Source organism: Physeter macrocephalus, chromosome 11, assembly GCF_002837175.3.
Source record: "Physeter macrocephalus isolate SW-GA chromosome 11, ASM283717v5, whole genome shotgun sequence".
NCBI classification, from domain to species: Eukaryota; Metazoa; Chordata; class Mammalia; order Artiodactyla; family Physeteridae; genus Physeter; species Physeter macrocephalus.
The window spans coordinates 37,635,938-37,657,090 of record NC_041224.1 but is presented as its reverse complement, the minus strand read 5'-3'; the positions used below and the strand labels follow the sequence as shown (position 1 = coordinate 37,657,090).

Below are 21,153 nucleotides of genomic sequence, written 5' to 3'. Positions count from 1 at the left end.
TTTTGAAGGCCACCCAGGCACAGAACACTGAAGTATATACTTTGCCTTTCCTTCCTTTCTCTCTTAGCATTTTTCTACGTACTAATCATTTTCTTTCCATCTTATTGACAGAGGAGGAGGGAAGAGACTTGAGCTGTATTGTAGCTTCTCTTGTTCAAGTGATGCTGGATCCCTATTTTAGGACAATCACTGGATTTCAGAGTCTGATACAGAAAGAGTGGGTCATGGCAGGATATCCATTCCTGGACAGATGCAGCCACTTAAAGAGATCAGAGAAAGAGGTAACAAAACCTTCATGCCTATTATCAGTCCTTCAGTGTGCACAGGATAAAATCTTTCGTTATATGAAGAGATGCTCCATCCGTAAAGAGATGAGGAGACTTTTTAAATATTGCCTTCAGTACATCTTAGCTTCTTGGGCCAAGACTGACTCATGGATTAGAGTCCAAGTTGAGGTACTTATGAAGATTCTCATAACTATATAGATAAAACTCTTAAAAAGTTGCCTGTTGAATTTCTCCAAGTTGAAAACTGCTTGAGGAAATGCTGCATTAACTCTTCTGCAAGCAGACAACGAGCATGTTAGATATTTTGAAAAATCAGCTTTGGAATATCATAGTTTCTTAAAATGGGGCACGTACGTTAAGAATGGCAAGTTGAGGGGGCATCTTTGTAAGAGCTGCGGGGTTGGTGGCTGCGTGGGGTCCTAGTGGAGCTGTAACAGGCCCTGCAGGTGTCTTGTGGTCAGGGAGGCTCCCGAGAGCACACTTTGACTCGTGCTGTCTCATGTAAAACAGTCTCTGTCATCTGAGGAAACCTCAACAGTGAATGCTTCATTTCTGAAACGCTAGGACTTGGGGAAGCACTGGGCAGGATGCAGTAGCTGTCACAGTAGCTGTCGTAAGCTGCTGTACTTGGGGGTGCACCACGTGACCCCAAGGCCACGCCAGCTGTTTTCTGAAACTCCGGGAAGGTTTCCAGATGCTGAGTCTGCAGGGTCCACCAAAGAGTTGTTTCTTGATCTTGGGGTGTTTTGGTTTTTTGTTTTGTTTTAAACGTTCTAAAGAATTGTTTCCAGGATCAGCTGGAACACGTGAAACACGTATTTCACTGTCCCCCGTTCACATGGCCACACCCTGCCCGTCTGTTGACTTTGCCACTTCAGCTTGGTGGACTTGGCGGGCAGAGGAGGGCGGTGATGTGTCTCAGGCCGGCCTAGTTCTTAGGTTAGACATGGCCGTCTAATGTGCTCACGTACCCTTCGCTCAGCTTCAGAGCCAAGTGCTCAGGCCTCGCTGTTTTCTCATTAATCTCTTCCTTCATATCGGCAAGAGGTCTGGAAATAGATGTGGACACTGAAGGGCAGCGCTGAGTAATCCCGTTTCAACGTTTGTCCGCCAGGCTCCCGTGTTCCTGCTGTTCCTGGACGCCACGTGGCAGCTGCAGGAGCAGTGCCCGGCGGCTTTCGAGTTCTCCGAGACCTACCTGGCAGTGCTGCACGACAGCACCCGCGTGGCCCTGTTCGGCACCTTCCTCTTCAACTCCCCGCACCAGCGCGTGCAGCAGAGCACGGTGAGTGGCGCCCGCCATGGCCAGGGCGAACTGCTTTATTGAGATAGCATTGAAGTACAACCAGCTGTGTGTTTAAACTGTCTTAGCTACCATTTCAAGCCGTCATTTCTAAAGGAATTATTTATAGATGGTTAAAAATCCAGGAACTTGAACTTGTTTCATTTTTATCAGTGAGCGTTTTATGTATTTCTCTCTGATGTTCATTGTTCATAATAAGCCAATTGAAAGATGTAAATCATTTTAACTGCCGTAAATGTCGTGCTTTTGTATTTATATTTTTACATTTGGGCTGTCTGAATGGGTAATGGATAAGATCCTGTTTGAGGACATTTGTTTCCTAGGTCAGTAGAATAAAAGTTGTACAAAGCAAATTATTTTTCTTCAAGAGTCCTGTGGAGAAGGATTTGAGAGAGGAAATGTAGGCGTGATGCGAGACTGCGATGCTCTCTGGGCGCTGCTTGCTGGATGTGCTCAGACCCTCATGCCGTGGGGCAGTCACTTTTACGTTAGGACCATTGGTTTCTAGTCCCAATTCCTTGACTGAGAGGAAGAACCATGAGTAAGGAGGGTCTCAAGCCAAACTTGAAACTGTCTATAGCTTCTGGTTGCCCCTGGTGGAACCTTCCGGAACCACAAGTTCTGTCTCACCCACATCTGGAGCAATGGGTGTAGCCAACAAATGCTGCAGTGACCACTGAGAGAGACAGAAAGGACAGCTCTCGTGGGCCTTCAGGAAGACTTTGTAGTAAGGGGGGCTGCCCTCACAGTGAGCTGTGGGATCCTCAGGCCCGGGTCTGGGAAGGTGCTGAGCCTGGATTCCTCATCCATGAAACTGCTCCATCAAAGCAACAGTAGAGCAGACATTCTGTGAGCTGAAGCATCACGCAGAGCATCCTGAAGAAATGCGTTGTTCAGGATTGGGGGTGTGGATGTATAAGGAGATGGACTTATTCAGGCCGTGGCACCAGGGAGAACTCCATTCACGAGTCATACTCACCAACACACTCATTGCCCAGCGGCCCAGCTCCCCTGTCGGCGCAGGGGTCCACGCGCTGCTCCGTGCGAGGCGCCAGGAATGTCTCTTCTCGGGAAGCGGAGCATGCTGCTCCAGTGGGATTGGAGTCGCTCTCGTTCAGAAAAGTTCATTTGCATGATGATGAATGACCGTCAGAAATGAATTTACTATGAGAAAATCTTAGTTTGGCATCTTTTCACAAATGTTCAAATATTTTATTTCGCAGGAATTCGCTATAAGCAAAAATATCCAATTGGGTGATGAAAAGGGTTTAAAATTCCCCTCAGTTTGGGACTGGTCTCTTCAGTTTACAGCAAAGGATCGCACCCTTTTCCACAACCCCTTTTACATTGGAAAGAGCACACCTTGTGTACAAAACGGTTCTGTGAAGTCTTTTAAACGGACAAAGGTAAGTTACAGAAATGCACTAACAGTAAAAAACCTGGTATTTGCTCACACATAACCAAAAACATCTTTTTCAGAACAGAGTATTAAAAGTCCAGTCACTTCCCATGACAGCATTGCCAGTGCAGGTTTGGAGGGGTCATTCACTTTCTCACTCAGATGACCCCACCCCGACTTTTCGTCTTGCTGTCTGAGGCCCACACAGCCCTGGTCATCGTCTCAAGAGTCAGCAGTTGCAGCCCTGCACCCAGGGCCCTGCTCCTGAAGCCCATCCGCTCAGCCTGTTCTAGAATCAGCAGGTCTAGCTTTTTTCTGACCAGAAATCTTAGAAATTCACACTTCAGCAAATTATAGGCAGACTTCGTTTTACTGCACTTGCTTTATTGCACTTTGCAGATACTGCATTTTTTTTTACAAATTGAAGGTTTGTGCAAACCCTGTGTTGAGTTCGTCCGTCGGTGCCATCTTTCCAGCAGTATTTGCTCACTTTGTGTCTCTGTGCCACGTTTTGGTAATTCTCACAATATTTCAAGTTTTTGCATTATTATTGTGATGTTTGATCAGTGATCTTTGACATTGCTATTGAAAAAAGATTACAACTCGCTGAGGGCTCAGCTGATGGTTCGCATTTTTTAGCAATAAAGTGCTTAAATTCAGGTATGTACATAGTTGTTTTTAGACATAATGCTATTGCACACTTAATAGATTACAGTATATTGGAAATGTAACTTACGTATGCACTGGGAAACCAGAAACTTCGTGTGACTTGCTTTATTGCGATACTCGCTTTACTCCAGTGTCTGGAACCGAACCCACTGTATCTCTGAGGTCTGCCTATAATGGATAGGATATATCTCCCCCCACCCCCACACAGGCTACAGCCTAGGCAGAGTCAAGGCCTAAAAGTGTTAAACTACAATGGAGGAGGATTGGAATAAGTATTACCAGGGAAGGAACAAAATATTCTTTAAGGTTGAAATTCTACCAGTTTTTCCTAATACCGAGTTTATATTTACCATTACACTTCTACTGTCTTTCTAAAAAGGGAAGCTCCAGGAAAATAATGCTAAAATCTCTCTTCTCTACAGAAAAGCTACAGCTCCACACTAAGAGGAATGCCAGCTTCCTTAAAGAATGGAATCATCAGTGACCAAGAGTTACTTCCCAGGAGAAATTCATTAATATTAAAAGTAAAGCCAGACCCCCCTGAGCAGAGCGACAGCCAGGACAGGGGTGCGGAGCAGTACTTCCGAGAGTGGTTCTCCAAGCCGGCCGACCTGCACGGGGTGATTCTGCCGCTTCTCTCCGGAATGCACATCAAACTGTGGAAACTCTGCTACTTCCGCTGGGTCCCCGAGGCCCAGATCCAGCGCGGGGGCTTCATCACGGCCTTCCACAAGGTCTCCCTGCTGGCGGACGAGGTGGACGTGCTGAGCAGGGCGCTGCGGCAGCCCCAGGGCAGCCCCCCGGAAGCCCCCTACCCCGAGCTGGTCCAGAGCAGGCTGTACTTCCACGCTGGCGACCCGCACGACGCCCCGGGGACGCCGGACTTCCTCTCCTCCTCATTCCCCTTTTCGCCAGTGGGCAATCTGTGCAGACGGAGCATTTCAGGGACACCGCTAGGCAAGTTTTTAAGTGGGGCCAAAATATGGTTATCTACTGAGACGCTAGCAAATGAAGACTGAGGTGGAGTGGCTTTCTGAACGTCCTGAGGGAGCGAGAGACCTTCTCCTCTGAAGTAAAACTGCTGGCTGAGGCGTTTGAAGCTCTAATCGTTCTATACGTAAGAATAACAGTTGAAATTTGCACTAATAATTTAAAACATGTTGAATTATGCTTCCTTCACAATATTTTTAAAAGATAGTCATAACTTTTGTTATTTATGTCCTCTTTCTATCATTCTAGGTCTGGCTCATTTTTAGATCATTTGCAGGCAGACATTCCCATGATCTTATTACTGTGGTCAAACTAATCAGGTTTTGTCTGGGACATTTATCTTGTCTACATCCATTTTTCCAATCACCTCCTAAAGGTTCCCTGATCCTCACTCAGTTGGATTAGCAGCCCAGAGAAGCAGACATCAGGAGAGTTAAGAAATTAGTGTTTAGTATATTTTCAAGAAGCATCCAGTAAACCCCCAGTGGGCGTTAGTAGGTATTTGTGTATTTATCTGGTCACTTTCTGTTATCTCCAGTTGAGCTCACCTGAGAGTTGTGTGTTCTCACGCTGTAATTTATTTTAGATCACTTTGGGGCCGTAGACCACTGTGTTTTAAAATCCTGAGTTTCCTTAGGACTAACTTTAAAATGATATGCACTGTTGACTTTAAAAGCATTTGCTATAGATAATTAATTAAATTTAGAAGTGCCTTTGACATTAAGATATGAAGAACAGAGAGTAAAACATAATTTGTTTTTTAAATTAGGGTGTCAAAGTCCCACTGCACATTGGAAAGAGGCTGGTCACACTCAGCATCGTACCGACAGCCAGGAGTCCCGAGAGGCACACATCCCTCTGAAAGTCACTGAACACGGGGTCTGAGGCAGGGTCCGGGTCGGTGCGGCAGCATCACTGACACCCACCCTCAAAGTAGAGGCCTCGTCAGAGTCCAGTGGGGAGCACTCCCGGGGGCACTTTCCCTTGGAAATCAGTGATGAGGTCTTAAGTCAGGTCACCTGAGTGCTCAGTGCTTAGGAAGGGAGGACAGGAGAGTAACAAAGGACTTCTCTCAAAATACTGCCACTGTAACAAATGGAGAGAGCACCCCGCCCCACCCAACCTGTGACAGGTGTTCAGAGGTGCAGACAGAGGTGTGCTCTCGTCTCAAATTCCCGTTTTCAGGTTGTGTCACAAGAGCCGAGCCAAAGCTGTGGGCCAGAGCTGGAGCTTACTGTGGCCATGCTGGTCACAGCCTCCCCGACATCCCTCGCTTCTGTGTAAAAGACGGGTGTCTTCAATGTGGCTGTTATTTAGGGTTTCTTAAACTGCCATCTTAAGCTTTTTAACAAACGTTTATAGTAAAGTATCTAGTTAGCTTATGTCCTTTTCTAAAACAAGTTTTTTCAAAACAGTGTGTTTTACCTTTATATGTAACAAATAGATGTTTCTATTTGAATTATTTGCCTTTTAAAAATGGTTGGATAATGTCTCTGAACTTTCAGGAACAGAAGTTCCTATGCAGTCTTAGGAAATCCAATCGTGTGGATAAACCCAGTGCTTTGCCAACTTGTCTAGAAAGTTAAGGGCTTTCTTAGTTTATATAAATAGCACTGTTGCCATTAAACGTTTTAAAGTCCTTGATTGGAAACCAGCTCCGGTCCCCTGAAAACCCCACAGCATATCCTGCCACTGGAAGTGTAATAATTCTTCTTCCTTTTTCATTAGGCTGCTTTTTTATTATTACAAATTGTTCTAAATTTGTTCTTGTTTTTTGCGGGGTTGAGCATTTACTTCTTTATAGCTTTCTTCCCTCTCACATTTATTTTAACCCTTTTAGTAATTTTTTTGGTTAACTTGCAAGTTTAAAAATGATTAGGTACTATTACTACTGTTTTAAAATAGAAAATGTGCATATTTTTGTACGATAATCAAATGTAGTAAAATATAGGTTTTTGTTTTATTTTTGCTGAACAGTTGTTATATAATGATTATTGTGCCACAATTTTATCGTGCATAATATGAAAAACAACTATTACAGCCTTGAGTCCTGGCCCCTGCAGAGCTGCCTGGCACCGCTCCTGGCACGGAGGACGTGTGGGGACAGAGTCCGAACGTGGTTCTGGACGCGGACACGGAGCCTGTGCTGACAGAGGGCCACACAGGTGTCAGGCAGCTCCGGACTCACTAGGATCGGACTTAAAAGGTGTACCATGTCTTACTGTTGTTTTGTGATGGAAACCAAAAATTTCTAACTTTATTTAAGAAAGTATATTAATCTGTGCTAACACAGGGTGAAAACTATTCAACGCGTCCTTCAACAAAATCTGCTTGCTGTAGCAGTAACCTCAAGCAGTTAAAACTTGATTTTGAGAGAAAATGAAAACCTTTGTGCCTAAAATTGACTGTGACTCGGGTTAAAGTAGGATGTGCAGGAAGGTGAGAGACCCTGCTTTTCAGCAGTGGTGAATGTGAAGGAAGTGTTGACTGCTAATAAAATTTCCACAGGAATCGTTGCCTTCGTTGTCAATACGAATCCCCTGCGAGAACACAGAGCATCGAGAAGCGAGGGTCTTTTCTTCAGCCGTGCCTGTGTGTCGTCCACCCGACGCTCTGCCTGCTGTAAAGCAAGGCAGAGATCGGTAACATTTCTAACCTCAGTTCACAACTGGCTGTTGTCACGGCCATGTGGGTTCATGGACCAGTCTCTAACTTGTCCTTCCATTTAACAAATTAAAAAGCTGGGGAGTACCATTTCCTTAAGAAGGAAGGTCTTGGAACTAGTCTCTGGGAGTGGGAGCCTGGCCCGCCACGCCTGGGCCTACCGTTCTGATAAACCCCTTCCTGCGTCCACCTTCCCCAGCCCAAGGCTCTTCCGACAGTGACGGGCAGCCCGGTACTTGCACACCTTGGAGCTACTGCAGGTCAGTTCCAGAGCCCCACAATAAAGCGAGTATCTCGATAAGGCAAGTCATGTGAGTTTGCTGGCTTTCCAGTGCACATAAAAGTTATATTTCCACTATACTGTAGTCTAAGTGTGCAGTAGCATTATGTCCAAAAAGAGGGTTCTTACCTTGAAGTATTCTAAAATACTGTCCTGCTAAAATATACTAACCATCATCTGAGCCTTCAGCAAGTCATACCATAACAAATATAATGATGATGAAGAAGTTTAAAATATTGTGAGAATTAGCCAAATGTGACCCATAGACCTGAAGCGAGCAAATACTGCTGGAAAAATGGTGCTGATTGATTGATAGACTTGCTCGACACAGGGCTGCCCCAGACCTTCGATTTATACAAACGCAGTATCTGCAAAGCACAATAAAATGAGATCTGTATGTATACAGGAAATTGCCTCTAGTCATTAGGGATGTTCCCAAGAAGGACAAAAAGGGACAACTGCCTTTGATAACAACTGTCCCTCCCTTTGGTGACACAGGCCCAACGAGAGCAAGCACTGACAGAAATAATAAGGAAGCTAATGAGAATTTGTTTCTTAATTCCTAAAGAAATCATAGTTTCATCTGTTTGTTTATGCCCTTCTTGGATAATCATAAAACAAGAATTTTAAAAAGCAGCCAAATGTGTAAGGGCAGTATAGAAAAACACAGATAAATTAAGGAATCTCCATTTCCAATATACTTTTTAGAAAGAAACATTGTGTATGCTCCTTTTATAAAAGACCCAAAGCTGTGAATCATCTCCTTTTGGGGGGGTTTCCAGCTTTCCTGTAAGTCAGATGCATCTAGCTCCTGAAACAGCCACCAAGGTGGTTCTGACCTTTTTAGAAGTTCATTACCTGCTGTGTGGAATCGGCGAGTGTGCTGAAGCCAATACCAAGGTTTGCGATACACAGACACTGTACAGCGATGAGTCCTTATACTGCCAGGTTTATTACGACAACAACAAAATCAAAATTAAATAAGATGTAGCGACACTTGACGCTTCTGATGCTCTGAGATGCTCCCAAGCCCACGGCTCTCAGTTGGGGCCCCTGCTCTTGGCTCCGACTGCAGCCACGTGGCAGACCTCCACGTCCGCCCCCAGCCGGTGCAGCTCATCCAGCCAGATCATCTGCTTTTGCGAAAGACGGTCACTGGGGCCCTTCACTTCCACCAGCTGGGAGACAGAAGGGTCATTCAGGTAAGTTACGGTAGTTTCCACTGACAACTATTTAGATGGCTTATCCTCTATGCTGCTGTACTTACATATGTATAGCAACTAAACATACACATATGAAATTCAACGAGAAAGTTTCCTTTTCTGTAGAAACCAGTTCACGGAGAAGTAGGAAATCGAGTCGTAATACAGCAGTTGAAAAACAGTTTTAAAGCACACGCTGCACTGTTACTCTCCTGTTTAACACCCCTCAATCACTTTTTGTCAGGTCTGCAATTAAACCCAAACTTCTTGCCATGACCTACAAAACTGTGTAATCTGGCACCTGCCAACCACACCAAAGGCTTCCTCTCAGTTCCCAAGACAGACAACATCTGCCCAACCAAAGGGCAGACATTCATCACGCTTGCTGTTCCCGCCGCCTAGGACATGTCTCCCTGTTCGTCACGTGTCTGACGTCTTCTCCTTCCGTGCTCAGCTTAAATTCATCTCTAAGAAGGGTCCTTCCTATGCACTTCTTCATGGTGTTCATCACAAGATAAAACTGCTCATTCCATATCAGCTCCATGAAAGTATCACTGTGTCAGTTTTGTCCACTGCAGATCACCAAAATTCAAAACACAGCAATAAAAACTATCCAAAATGAAGTCTAGAAAAAAAATTTTTAATGAAGAGAGCATTTCAGCAACCTAAGACTAGTTTAATTAGAGTCCCCAAAGGAAAGAAGACAGAGTAAAATATTTGAAGAAATCATGGCCAAAATTTTTTTAAATTTGATGGAAACTAAACCCAAAGATCCAAGAAGCTCAGTGAACCCCAAGCACAGAACCATAAAGAACACGACACTAAGAAACATCATAACTAAATTGCATAATCAGTGAAAAAATGAATCTCTTAAAAGCAGCCAGAATTTTTAAAAGCCAGAGGGGAAAGACTTCTGATTTCTCGTTGAAAACAATACAAGCTAGACAACAGTGGACCAATATTTTAAGGTGTTGAAAAAAAACTGTCAACAGAATTCTTTGCCCAGAAAAAAATATCTTTCAAAAACAAAGACTTAAAGTCTTAAAATATCAATATATGAAACCTAAATAATTCATTACTAGCAGACCTCCATTTGCAGAAATGTTAAAGGAAGTTCTTCAGTCAAGAAGAGAATGATAGTACATGGAAATCTGGATCTATATAAAGGAATAACAAACAGAATTTGTATCTAACATGAGTAAATACAAAGACTCAGTCAACTGTAGAAAGCAAAAATAATGTGCCACAGGGTTTATAACATGTCGAGGTATGATGTATGAACACAGCACAAAGGCTGGGAGAGGAGATATAAAAATATACTGTTATGTGCATAAAAATATACTGTTGTTATGTGCATGATAAATGAAGATCCCACGTGCTGTGGAGCAACTAAGCCCGTTCGCCACAACTACTGAGCCTGTGCTCTAGAGCCTGCGAGCCACAACTACTGAGCCCGAGTGCTGCAACTACTGAAGCCCTCACACCTAGAGCCCATGCTCCACAACAAGAGGCCACCGCAATAAGAGGCCTGCACACTTTAACAAAGAGTAGCCCCCACTTGCCACAACTAGAGAAAGCCCACATGCAGCGATGAAGACCCAATGCAGCCAAAAATAAATTTAAAAAAGAAATAAATTTATAAGTGCATCCTTTAAAAAAAAAACAAAAATAGATGACAGGTTTAAAGCCAAACATGAACAACACTAAATGTAAATGTTCCAAATACCCAATTAAAAGGCAGAGGTTGTCAAATTAGATTAAAAAGTAAGACCCAGGTAAATGCTGCCTACAAGAATATATAAGAAACTCAAATATAAAGAAAAAATATGTTAAATGTAAGAGAACAGAAAAAGTATCACATTAACACTAACCAAAAGAAAGCTGGAGTGGCTATATATCAGTTCAACTTCAGAGCAAAGAACCCCGGAATAAAGGAAGGTCATTTCATAATGATAAAGAGTTCAATTCATCAAGAAGACATGACAACCCTAGGTTTATACATCGAATAATATATGAAGCAAACATTGATATAACTGCAAGGGAGAAAGAACCAAATCCACAATTACAGTCAGAGACGTCATATGACACTGGAAGCATGATTCATTAAAGAACAGATTAGTTTGTGACTTTGTCACAAAGGACTTGTACCAGAGGTTTTTTTTTCATCTCAAAACTCAATAATAAGGAAGCCACCAGCCTGTGATGGGCAGCATGGTGAGGCAAGGGAGGCATCCAGCCTACAACACATGAGGAAGTGCTCACTCCTGGAGCTTAGAAAACAGCTCCCAACCATCCTGGCTTCCTGGTGCTCACACCTGCAAAATCTCCACCCTTGAGTGTGGACTTGCTGCTAACAGTGGACACAGCAAAAGCAACGGAACTTCACTGCCAAGATCAGCTGCTAAGAGACTGACTTCCGTCTTGCTCACACCCTGACCCTTCTCACTCACCTGCTCGGATGAAATACGCTGCCATCGGGGGAGCTGCCTGCAGAGAGGCCCACATGCCAGCACCGAGGGCACCTCTGCCAACAGCCACTGAACCACCCCAGCCCTCAGTCCAGCAGCCTTCAAGGGATTCGGCCTTGTCAACCACCATGCTAGAAATGCCTAGATTGTGGCCTTTGATTAGGTTGATCATTAAAGTTACCAACATGACACTCCATTCTGGCTCAACTGACCTTAACGTGGTGACTTTGGGAGCTCCACACCACCAGGTCAGGGAGGCCGCCTCGGCAGTGTCGGAAGTCCACGGCCAGGCGCCGGCACACACCACTGAGGATGGGGCCCCCCAGGCAGGACACAAGATCCTGGACACGAAACACAGGGACAGTCAGCCCTCCCCTGGGACGGAGACCCTGAAGCCCTCCCAGTGACTGTGAGATGGGGCAGGGACTCCATGTGTCATTCAGCAGAGATGCGTCCAGGAACACCAAGTGCCCTTCTGCCGCTTGTGCCGGGGCTCCAGAGCCAGGGGCTAAAATGCCCCCGGCAAGCTCTGGGGACCACTTCTCCTTGGGTCAGTTACCAACCTTCTGCCCGGTCAGGAACATCCGGGGAGCAGCTAAGGAAGAGGGAATTGGGGGTAAGCACTCAGGAATGTGACAGTGATGACCCTCAGAGGCCTGCAGTCACAGGACAGGGACGGTGTCCACCCTCCAGGGGCCACAGGCCAGGCCAAGGGAAGGTGCCAACCAAATGGGCAGAAGGCATAACTGAGGCTTGTTCATGGTTGTGATTGTTACTTCAGTAACACAGGCCTGTGGGCTGGGGTACCACACATACACACACACACACATACGTGTGCGTGCATATATACCCTCACACATACACGTGCGTGTAGGCATACGTGTGTGTGTTTTGTTACAGTTGCCAAAAGGACACCCCGCCTCAAGGAATCCTGCCTGCAGACCATCACCTGGGCTTGCTGAAGCGAAGCAAAGCGATCCCAGCTGACAAGGGAGGCCACCCTGCCTTCCTGGGCCTGCCACGCGGCTGCCACCCAGGCCCGCAGGCTCTCCGCGGGGGCACCGTGAATCTGCCGCAGCCGGGCCTCGATGGCTGGTGCTCTGCTGGCGAAGAAGCTGTCCGTGCAGAGGTCCAGCGGGGCCGCCTGTGTACAGGGAAAATAAGCTCACTCTGTGCCTGGGGAGGCCGGAGTCATGAGAAGAGTCAAGATCAAATTTGGAAACTGGCCAATCTGATGAAGTTGATGCGTTCTTTTTCTCAAAAGATATGTAAAAATTACCTAAGTAATCTGATATAAAAGCAACTTATTACACTGGGTTTTTTAGAGTAATAATTTGCAAAAGGAGCTTTTAGGTTAAACTGGTGGAACTCTTAGCCGGCACATGTGACAAAGCATGTGAGAGCACCTGGGCCCACCAGGGTGAAGCTGAAGAAACTTACACTAAAAGTTTCAAACAGAATGATTCCAGTAAAGCAGGCTTAAAGTTTAAAACTTAACATACTTACATTTTAAATTGTATGAATCACATTTTAAAATTAAAAGTCATTCTTATGGTGGAATTAGCACCAGGATCCAAAAGAGGGGCAGGTTTCTGATGGCTGCAGAGGCGGGGCACCCAGGCGGGAGTGACTCACGCGTGTGCAGGAGTCTCTGCTGCCTGAAAACGTGCTGTGAGTACCTGGTAGGCGTTTCTGAAGGCGTCTGGTACCCCGTCCATGAAGATGACATCCCATAGGAGGAGGCCGTACAGCGTGCTGAAGGTGGACCCTTCCCCGTGAATCCCTGAGACAAAGTCACACACACACAAGAAAAATCCATTTCTTCTGTTTTTTTTAAAAACCACCACCATATCCTACTGCCTACTCAATTTGAAGAAAATAGCAAATATTTTACATTCAAATGCAAATGCTGTTTTTGTTCCATTCCTAGGTCATTTTTTTTACATTATATTGCTTATATACAGAAGCCTTGTTTAAAGGCAAAAAATCTTAGTAACCATGAGAAAATTCAAATGCACGTTTTGGAGCTAGAGTGGAAAAACCTAAGGAACACGTTTAAAAATAAATAAAAGCAGATTCCCTCCTCGGGCTCTGGGGGTTCCATTCGGTGGGTTCGGAAGCGGGGGCATCCCCTGAGGGGCTCTGGGGCAGGGGGTCCCTCGGCCTCACTTGGAAAAGCCCTCTGGGAAGGAGTCTGAGCGCACTGGGAGCCTGTGCCCTCTGACCCCATTCGCCTCCTCCACCCAGTACTCCTCTGCCTCGGCCTGGACACCGTGCCCAGCGTTTCTAAGACTCGGGGTTTTACAGAAAGCTTCCGCGTCAGAGATCACCTAGTCCAGACGCCCCCTTCACCCCACATCCAGACCACACGATGGGGCGGTGACCTCAGAGAGGCCAGGCCCAGCCCCAGGCCGTGTGAACGGCAGAGCAGGGTCTGCAGGGCCGGGGCCTCCCGGAGCGAGCCGAGCCCCACCTGGCCCCTCGGCGCACCTGACGCCTGCGCCCCCAAACAGGCTGCAGCATCTCTCCGGCCAGTGGGCCCCAGGCATCACACACGAGGTCAGAGGCAGCACAGGTCCCTATCAAGGCCCAATGGAGGCAGCCCTGGCCCTCCTCCCCATCCAGGCTGCGCTGTGCGCCCCCTCAGCTGGCCCCTGCCCCGCAGGCCGTCCTCCGCTACCCACTCGGGCCGCCAGCTGAAGCCTCGCCCTGGGGCCCTGCATGCCTGCCGGGCCAGAGGGAGGCAAGCCTGGCTCTCCACCCTGGACAGCAGCATCCCTGAACCCTGAGCCGTTGGCGTGCGTTGGTGCTGTTAAGTCCAATCATTTGGGGAGATCCTTCTGAGGAACTCTGAAAGAAACCTCCCCAGAGGGTCTGAGGTCGCCCTCACACCAAACCTTCTCCAGAGGAAAGACCCACAGCAGGGTTCTGCTCAGGTTCACTGCATCAACTTTAATAAAGGAAAAAAATATTTTATAAAAAAACTGATATTCCAGAGTCGGAACTGTCCGTCTGTCTTTCAAGCTCGTGGCTAAACTGAAAGCATTCGCTGCGTGCGGCTCCCAGCCGGCAGCCGCCTGCCCAGGGCCTGCTGTTCCTCCCTTGACGCCGGGTTACAGGGCTCCCACCACCGCCGTAGGGACCGATCCTGCATTCTGTTCTTTTATTCCTAACCTTCCGTGTCTCCTGTATCTCTGTCCTGACTGGCGTGTGCACTTCGTCCTCAGTAGCATCACCTTCCCGGTAAGCGATACAAACGTCACACAGGTTCATCTTAACCATCACCTTGGACACACAGCAGAGATAGGCCCGTGTGTTACGAGGTCCCCTCCTGCGGGGTCGTTCTGTGTCCTCACTCATCTGAATGATCACATCACACGCCAGTGAAATGATGTCCTGATTTTCACATACGTGAAGATACCTGAGTGCTCTTCAACCTAGTGACCCTTCAGCACAGACATGGGGGGTCTGGCCTGGACATGTGGACCGAACCCGTGGGCCCCCTGGGAGTGACCACAGGAGCCAAGGTCTGGGGTCTGCTTCCAACATTAGGGGGGACGGCGGGTGGAGGAGTGCTGGGTGAAGCAGGGGGCGCAGGGAGCTCCGCACACCTCTCTGCTTTCCCATAAAGGCATGTTCCGCAGCTTCCATGACATTAATAACAAGTTATTTTTAAGAAAAGGCTAAAGCCCCGCCCAGTCCCAGTCCCTCCAAGGTAACTGCCCAGCCGTCGTCGTTGCCCTGATGGGCAGCTGCAACTTCCTCTGCGGTTCCCTCACGGTTTTTATGTTACTTTTCTATTCAGTACATTCACTAAGGACAGAGACTAACCAGTTCCTTTTACCAATTATAAGGCAAATTCTCACGGTCTTTTCTTTAGTCTGGCCTTAGACAAAGCACTGAATTTGCAGCTCCTTCTCTGAGGTCAAAATCGAAGAAAGAATGGAAGAAGGGAAGAGGGCTGACAGGGACACACACAAGCCGAGCCACCTCCAGTGGACGGGAGGGACAAGCAGACGATCTTAAGACACCTCTGTGCTGCTCTCAGGTGACAACCCTCAGGACCCGGCGCAGGCCCCACACGTGTGGGCAGATGGGCGTGGCCCCTCCACTGTGTCTGGACACCGGTGCCTGGGCTGCTGACAGCACACAGGCCGTCGCACACGAGTCACCACTTGTCTTACTCAGGTGTTTCTCAAATGGCCAGGCCCAACTCCCGAACGTGGACCCCTTGCCCTCGGCGTCTCCTGGCTGAGACCCGCATGCCGGGGACATCCCCAGGATGGCCTGGGGGCCGGGAGGGGGGCTGGGGGCTGCTCCCAGCACTCAGAGGGGACAAAGGACACACAGGCTTGGGAGGAAGCGAGGGACAGGATCCAGGTCCAGGCCCGTCCTGGCTGGCCTGCTGCATCCCCTCCCTGGCCAGGGATGCTTATCACCTCCCTGAGGTTCCAGTGCATCTGCCAGCCGTGGGGTCTCTCCCTCTGGCGCCTTCACCCCCGAGGAGCAGCAGAGATGCCGGGTGCCCTCCCCAGCCCTCCTCCCCTCCCCTCGATGGCCAATGGGAGTCCTTGGCTCCCAGTTCCTGGAACCAGGCAGAATTAATTCCCACTTGGGCTCTACACGGTTCAGAAAACGGCTTCCGAGTGAAACCTACAAAGTCTGAACAAAGAGGATGCCAAGCACCCCAGAAAGAAGAGAACCAGGGGCACCTGGTCCTGGTCCCTCTGCACATCTGGCCTGAGACACAGAGAGCATCTCATCAGCGGCTCAAAGAGCAAAGTCCCACTCACCCCTGAGGGGCCGCAGACCACCTGCCTTGCAGCCGTACACGCCCGTGCACACCCCCCACCCACACACAGCAGCCCGGTTCAGCGGGAACCAGCGGTGTTTCCTCTCTCGCGAGGTCACGTCTGTCATTTCACTGTGAGGCCTCAGCTCCAAGGAGACGCAGCAGAGCGGGCGTGGCTGGAGGGGTGGGTGATCGCGCACGTTTCTTAGGAAGGAAGATGGGAAAAGCTCCAATTCTTACTGACATTTGCTCTCCTCCCTCGCATGGGCTGGAGAGCTCATTTTACAAGGAATTTGACCCACAACTCTTCTAACCATGTCTCTGGTCCCAGGCGTGACGTCCTACCAGGGCTCGGCCCTCCATTCCCTTAACGCCACCCACCCCCCCAGACTGCCGGTCCCTCTTGGAAGCAGCCTGGCCCCGGCTCCCCTGGTCTGACCAGCGGCTATCGGCAGCATCTCGTGGTCCTCTGCCCCATCCTGTACCCCTGCCTGACACGAGCTCTGAGGGCAACCCGGCCTCCCTCGCTCCTCGCATCCCCCCAGAAAGCGCCGCCCTCACGGGTGGCAGGTGCGGACACTGGCTGTGGGGCGGGACAACCGCCCACTGTGGCCACATGGCCCCGGCGTTACCCTGGTCGAAGCCACAGCGTCTGTAATGGGCCAGCGCCAGCTCCTCCACGGAGCACAGGACGGTGGCAGGCGCGGTCCCCCCGGCCTCCAGCACGAAGACAGACTTGCCCGGCCCAGGCTGCGGGCAGAGCCGGCCCGTGACGGTCACCTGCGGGGGTGGCGAGGGGAGGACCGCCATTAGCTTTCCTCCTGCTCCAGCCCTGCGCACCAGGCCCTGCTACCCCAAGGACACGCTGTCCTCCGCCCCCGAAAGACCACCCATCCTCCGCGCGGTGCCAGGCCATGTGACCCGCACCTTGGCGCCCATGAGGACGCAGGTCACCGCCCGGCCCCCTGCTCTCTGGGGCCCTGACTGGGCAGGCGGACCCGGAAGGGCTGTGAGCTGCTGACTCAGGAGTTTACAGAGTCCCAGCCCCTGCTGGCCCAGCCTCCCCACGCCCAGGTGAGGACGGGGGCGAGGCCAGTTCGCTCGCTGCCCACAGCAAGCCAGAGGGTCTTTGGAGTCGACAAGAAATGCACGCTGAAAGCCTCTCTAAGGCTGTGCTCAGGAATAAAAACAAAAATGCACCTCAAGTGCCCCGAGAATATTTACTTACATGTTTGACATCATCCACAGTGACTTCTGGGAGCTGACGGAAGAGGTGCGCGTACTTCTGGCAGCTGGGAGAGGCCCGCAGGCGCACAGCCCTCTGATACAGCGAGAGGCGGTGGCCTGTCCGCACGTCCGGATCCGCCAGCCCTGCTGTGATGCACTTGATGGCCTAGCAAAGAGCACGGCGCCTGTCAGGGTCCTGAAGTCCCTGTGCAGCATCCCCTCATTTCACGTGATGGGAAACCCCACTGTTAATTAATCATTCATTTTGCTAATTAGTGGTGGGCAAAGCAGCCCTTCCAGAGACAAGGACATTCCCTTAGGTCCCATGCCGAGCACAGAAGAAGCACAGAGCCTGATGCAAATGTCTGGGGCACAAGCAGCCGTGCTCCTGACACTATGTCCTGGTCACACATGTGGACACAGTCGATCTCAGCTGCCACACCCTCAGGAGACGGAGGAGGCTGGGGAGAGGGACCTGGTCTGGGGGGCGCTCGGGGCACCCAGGGGCTCGGAATGCAGAGCAGGCACCTCTAGGGCAGGAGCCCGGCCGTCTGACCACCTCCCAGTCCCAGGGAGCCTCATATATAGGGAGAAGAATCTTAGGTTTGAAGGAGTTATGCATTTTCTAAGGTTATTCAGGGCTGGACAAATAAACAAAAATACTGAAAACTACATGGGATACCACTTCACATCCACTAGGATGACTGTACTCAGAAAAATGGACAATAAAAAGTGTTGGCGGGCATATGGGAGAAATCGGAGCCCTCATGCTTTGCTGGCAACAATGGAAAAATGACCCAAATACTGTGAAAAACAGTTTGGCAGTTCCTCACAAAGTCATACGTGGAATTACCACGTGACCCAGCAACCTCACGTCCAGGTACACGCCCACCACAACTGAAAGCAGAGTTTCAAACAGATATTTGTACACAGTAGTGCTATTCACAACAGCCAAAAAGTGGAAACAACCCAAGTGTCCATTGACAGATGGATGGATCAACACAACGTAGTCCGTTTAAACAACGGAGTATACACAATGGAGTATTATTCAGCCTTGAAAGGGAAGGACATTCTGACACCTGCTACAACATGGATGAGCCTTGAGGACGTTATGCTGAGTGAAATAAGCCAGGCACAAAAGGACAAAGATTCCATGATTCCACTTCTGGGTATTTCATGGAAATACCCAGAACAGGCAGATTCCTAGAGACAGAAGCAGATTAGAGGTAACCAGGAACTGGGGCAGGAGGGAACAGGAGTAACTGTTTTACAGGAGCAGAGTCTGTTTGGAGGATGAAAAATTTGGGGAACAGACAGTGATGATGTTTCAACAACACGGTTTTGAACTGCTCGGGCCCACATATGCACAGATTTCTTCCAATAAAGACTACAGCACTGCACGGTCCACAGCTGGTTGGATCTGCAGATACAGGACCTCAGAAATGGAGGGCCAACTACAAAGTTATCCGTGGATTTCTGACTGTGCGGGGGCAGGGGGGGGTCGGCACCCGGATCCCCGAGTTGTTCAAGGATCAGCTGTATAATTCATGCCACTGAACTGTATACCTAGAGATGGTTAAACTGCAAGTTTTCTTTGTTATATATATTTACTACAATAAAAGAATAAAAAGTTTTTTAAAAGCCCTGAAAATCAGTGAAGATGAGGCCATCAGAGTGGGGTGGTCCAGAGGAATCAAGCAGAGAATGAGGCCCTGCCGCCGGCTCTGTAGCCCCGTGGGAGCCGGGCGGGCCGCAGGGAGGGGCGGCCTCGGGCTTAGCCTGGCCTGGCCGGCTGCTGGGCACCTGCAGGCATGAGCCTCTGCTGGGCTGGCAGGTGCCCTCCCTGGAGACTGATGTGGAGAAGGGAAGGAACGGTGACAAAATAACAGGGGTTATGAGCATGGCCAGGAAGATTCTTGGGAAAAGGCGAAAAGGAACCAGGGTTTTCCATCTGTCTCAAAGATAACCTCGGAGTATGAGTGAATGCTCCTATCAGCAGATCCGAGCAAGGGGAAAGTCTATCAACTCTTTGGAACCTTTATTTCAATGAAAGAGACAGGCAGTGCACACACACCCTCTGTCCACGCTAGGTGAGGGGCCACCAGAGGTCTCTCCTGCCCTGTCAGCCCGAATCAGCGCCAGGCGGGGAGCACCACACCCGCCTGCAGGAGAGGAAACAGCTCTCCCGGCTGGAAGCACTTGAGGTAACAAGGCACCTTTTCAGGTTAAGGCAGTAAAAATAGTACGTCATCATCCACCCCCGTGGTCAAATTTTCCAGCCCTCCATCATCCTGATTCAGTTGACCTGCCCCTGGAAAAACAAAAGCTCCCAGAGCCGTAGTGCCCTCTGTTCAATGCAAACACGAGGTTGGCAGGGACAGGGGACCGCAGGTGGCCACACAGAGGGCTACTGTCACCACCTCGGGAGGCCCCGCCCTGCTGGCTGCAGCAGCTGGCAGCCATCGTGCCCTCGGACTCACAAGGTCCCTGCCACAGAGAAGGCAGCGCCTGGAAGGGAAGGTGCCCGCCCTGCTGAGTCAGACACCACGTCTCAGGGTGGGAGGAACGCCTTCCATCCATCTTTCTACCAGGAGGCCCTGGGCAACCAGTGAATACAACCACCATTTCCAAAACTGTGTGAAGGCGGACACATCTAACCCTCCAGCTCCCTCCACCCCTAGAACTTCATCCCTGAATCCCAACACGAGCCGCTGCCGACACACCCACCAACCCCACTGTCGCCCCCATGTTCGCGCCCCTGCTACTTCTTCTGGGGTTGGAAGAACACGGACAAAGAAGGATGTTTAAGAAATCAACGTTGTAAATCAACCACAGTCCAATATAAAATAAAAATTAAAAAAAAAAGAAACCAGGGGCTTCCCTGGTGGCACAGTTTAGAATCTGCCTGACGGTTGGTTCTCCCTGGTCTATCAGGAAGTCGGCCAGCTGTATTTGCAGCGCCCCTCACTAACTCTGCTCTTTGTTCTCAATAAACTCACTCTCATCTAAAAAAAAAAAGAATCCGCCTGCCAATGCAGGGGACACGAGTTCGAGCCCTGGTCTGGGAAGATCCCTCATGCCACAGAGCAACTAAGCCCGTGTGCCACAACTACTGAGCCTGCGCTCTAGAGCCCGCGAGCCACAACTACTGAAGCCCCTGTGCCTAGAGCCCGTGCTCCGCAACAAGAGAAGCCACCGCAATGAGAAGCCCGCGCACCGCAACAAAGAGTAGCCCCCGTTCACCATAACTAGAGAAAGCCTGCACATAGCAACGAAGACCCAATGCAGCCAAAAATTTAAAAATTAATTAATTTTTAAAAAAAGAAACCAATGTTCTAAATCAACCATAGTCCAATATAAAATAAAAGTTAAAAAAAAAAGTCAACCTTCTAATTACATTTAGATTTTTAAGGTATTAACAGTTTGCTATATTTTTAAATGTATGCCAAACTGAACAAAGGCTGGGCGGCTCCCGCGGCTGAGTACCGGCTCCAGGCGCTTCAGGTGCTGGTGCAAGTTGAGAGCCAGCCGGTCCCACCACCGGCCTCTGCTGTCAGGACAGTACACTTTCTGGGACAAAAGGTTTTCAAGCTCCTTGACGGCTTCCTGTGGCAACAACAAGGGACGCGCATTAGACACCTACACACCAAGAGTCTGCCATTATACTGAGTAGTCAGGAAAATTGTCAAAGTATATCTGTACAGCATCCCTCTCCACTGTAAAGTAAGGCTCAGGACCCGGACTGCCAAGAGGGACCCTGGGACGTCCCTCGGGAGTGGCCTGAGCTCCGGAGGTGCCCCCTACTTCTCACCAGGCCCCCCGCCACCTTGTGCAGCTCAGCACTCTCTGCAAACCAGGTCGGCAGCGCAGGC

General features: G+C 49.3%; 2 protein-coding genes across 3 annotated transcripts in view; one reads left to right on the top strand and one right to left on the bottom strand.

The window, feature by feature from the left end:
• MTMR10 (myotubularin related protein 10) overlaps positions 1–4,944 on the top strand; it is a 30,940-nt gene extending 25,996 nt beyond the window's left edge. For both annotated transcript variants that reach the window (XM_028495175.1, XM_028495173.1), the window contains 4 exons: positions 112–281; positions 1,402–1,572; positions 2,814–2,996; positions 4,081–4,944. In XM_028495175.1, coding sequence (XP_028350976.1) covers positions 112–281; positions 1,402–1,572; positions 2,814–2,996; positions 4,081–4,677 — 1,121 coding nt within the window. In that variant the 3' untranslated portion in view covers positions 4,678–4,944. The remainder of the gene's footprint in view (positions 1–111; positions 282–1,401; positions 1,573–2,813; positions 2,997–4,080) is intronic.
• A 3,580-nt stretch (positions 4,945–8,524) lies between these two features.
• The window catches only part of FAN1 (FANCD2 and FANCI associated nuclease 1), a 38,456-nt gene continuing 25,827 nt past the window's right edge, over positions 8,525–21,153 (bottom strand). Inside the window, exons 10-14 of the mRNA XM_007128815.4 lie at positions 16,687–16,834; positions 12,942–13,045; positions 12,212–12,406; positions 11,475–11,603; positions 8,525–8,770 (exon numbers count right to left, since the gene is read on the bottom strand). Coding sequence (XP_007128877.1) covers positions 8,633–8,770; positions 11,475–11,603; positions 12,212–12,406; positions 12,942–13,045; positions 16,687–16,834 — 714 coding nt within the window. The 3' untranslated portion in view covers positions 8,525–8,632. The remainder of the gene's footprint in view (positions 8,771–11,474; positions 11,604–12,211; positions 12,407–12,941; positions 13,046–16,686; positions 16,835–21,153) is intronic.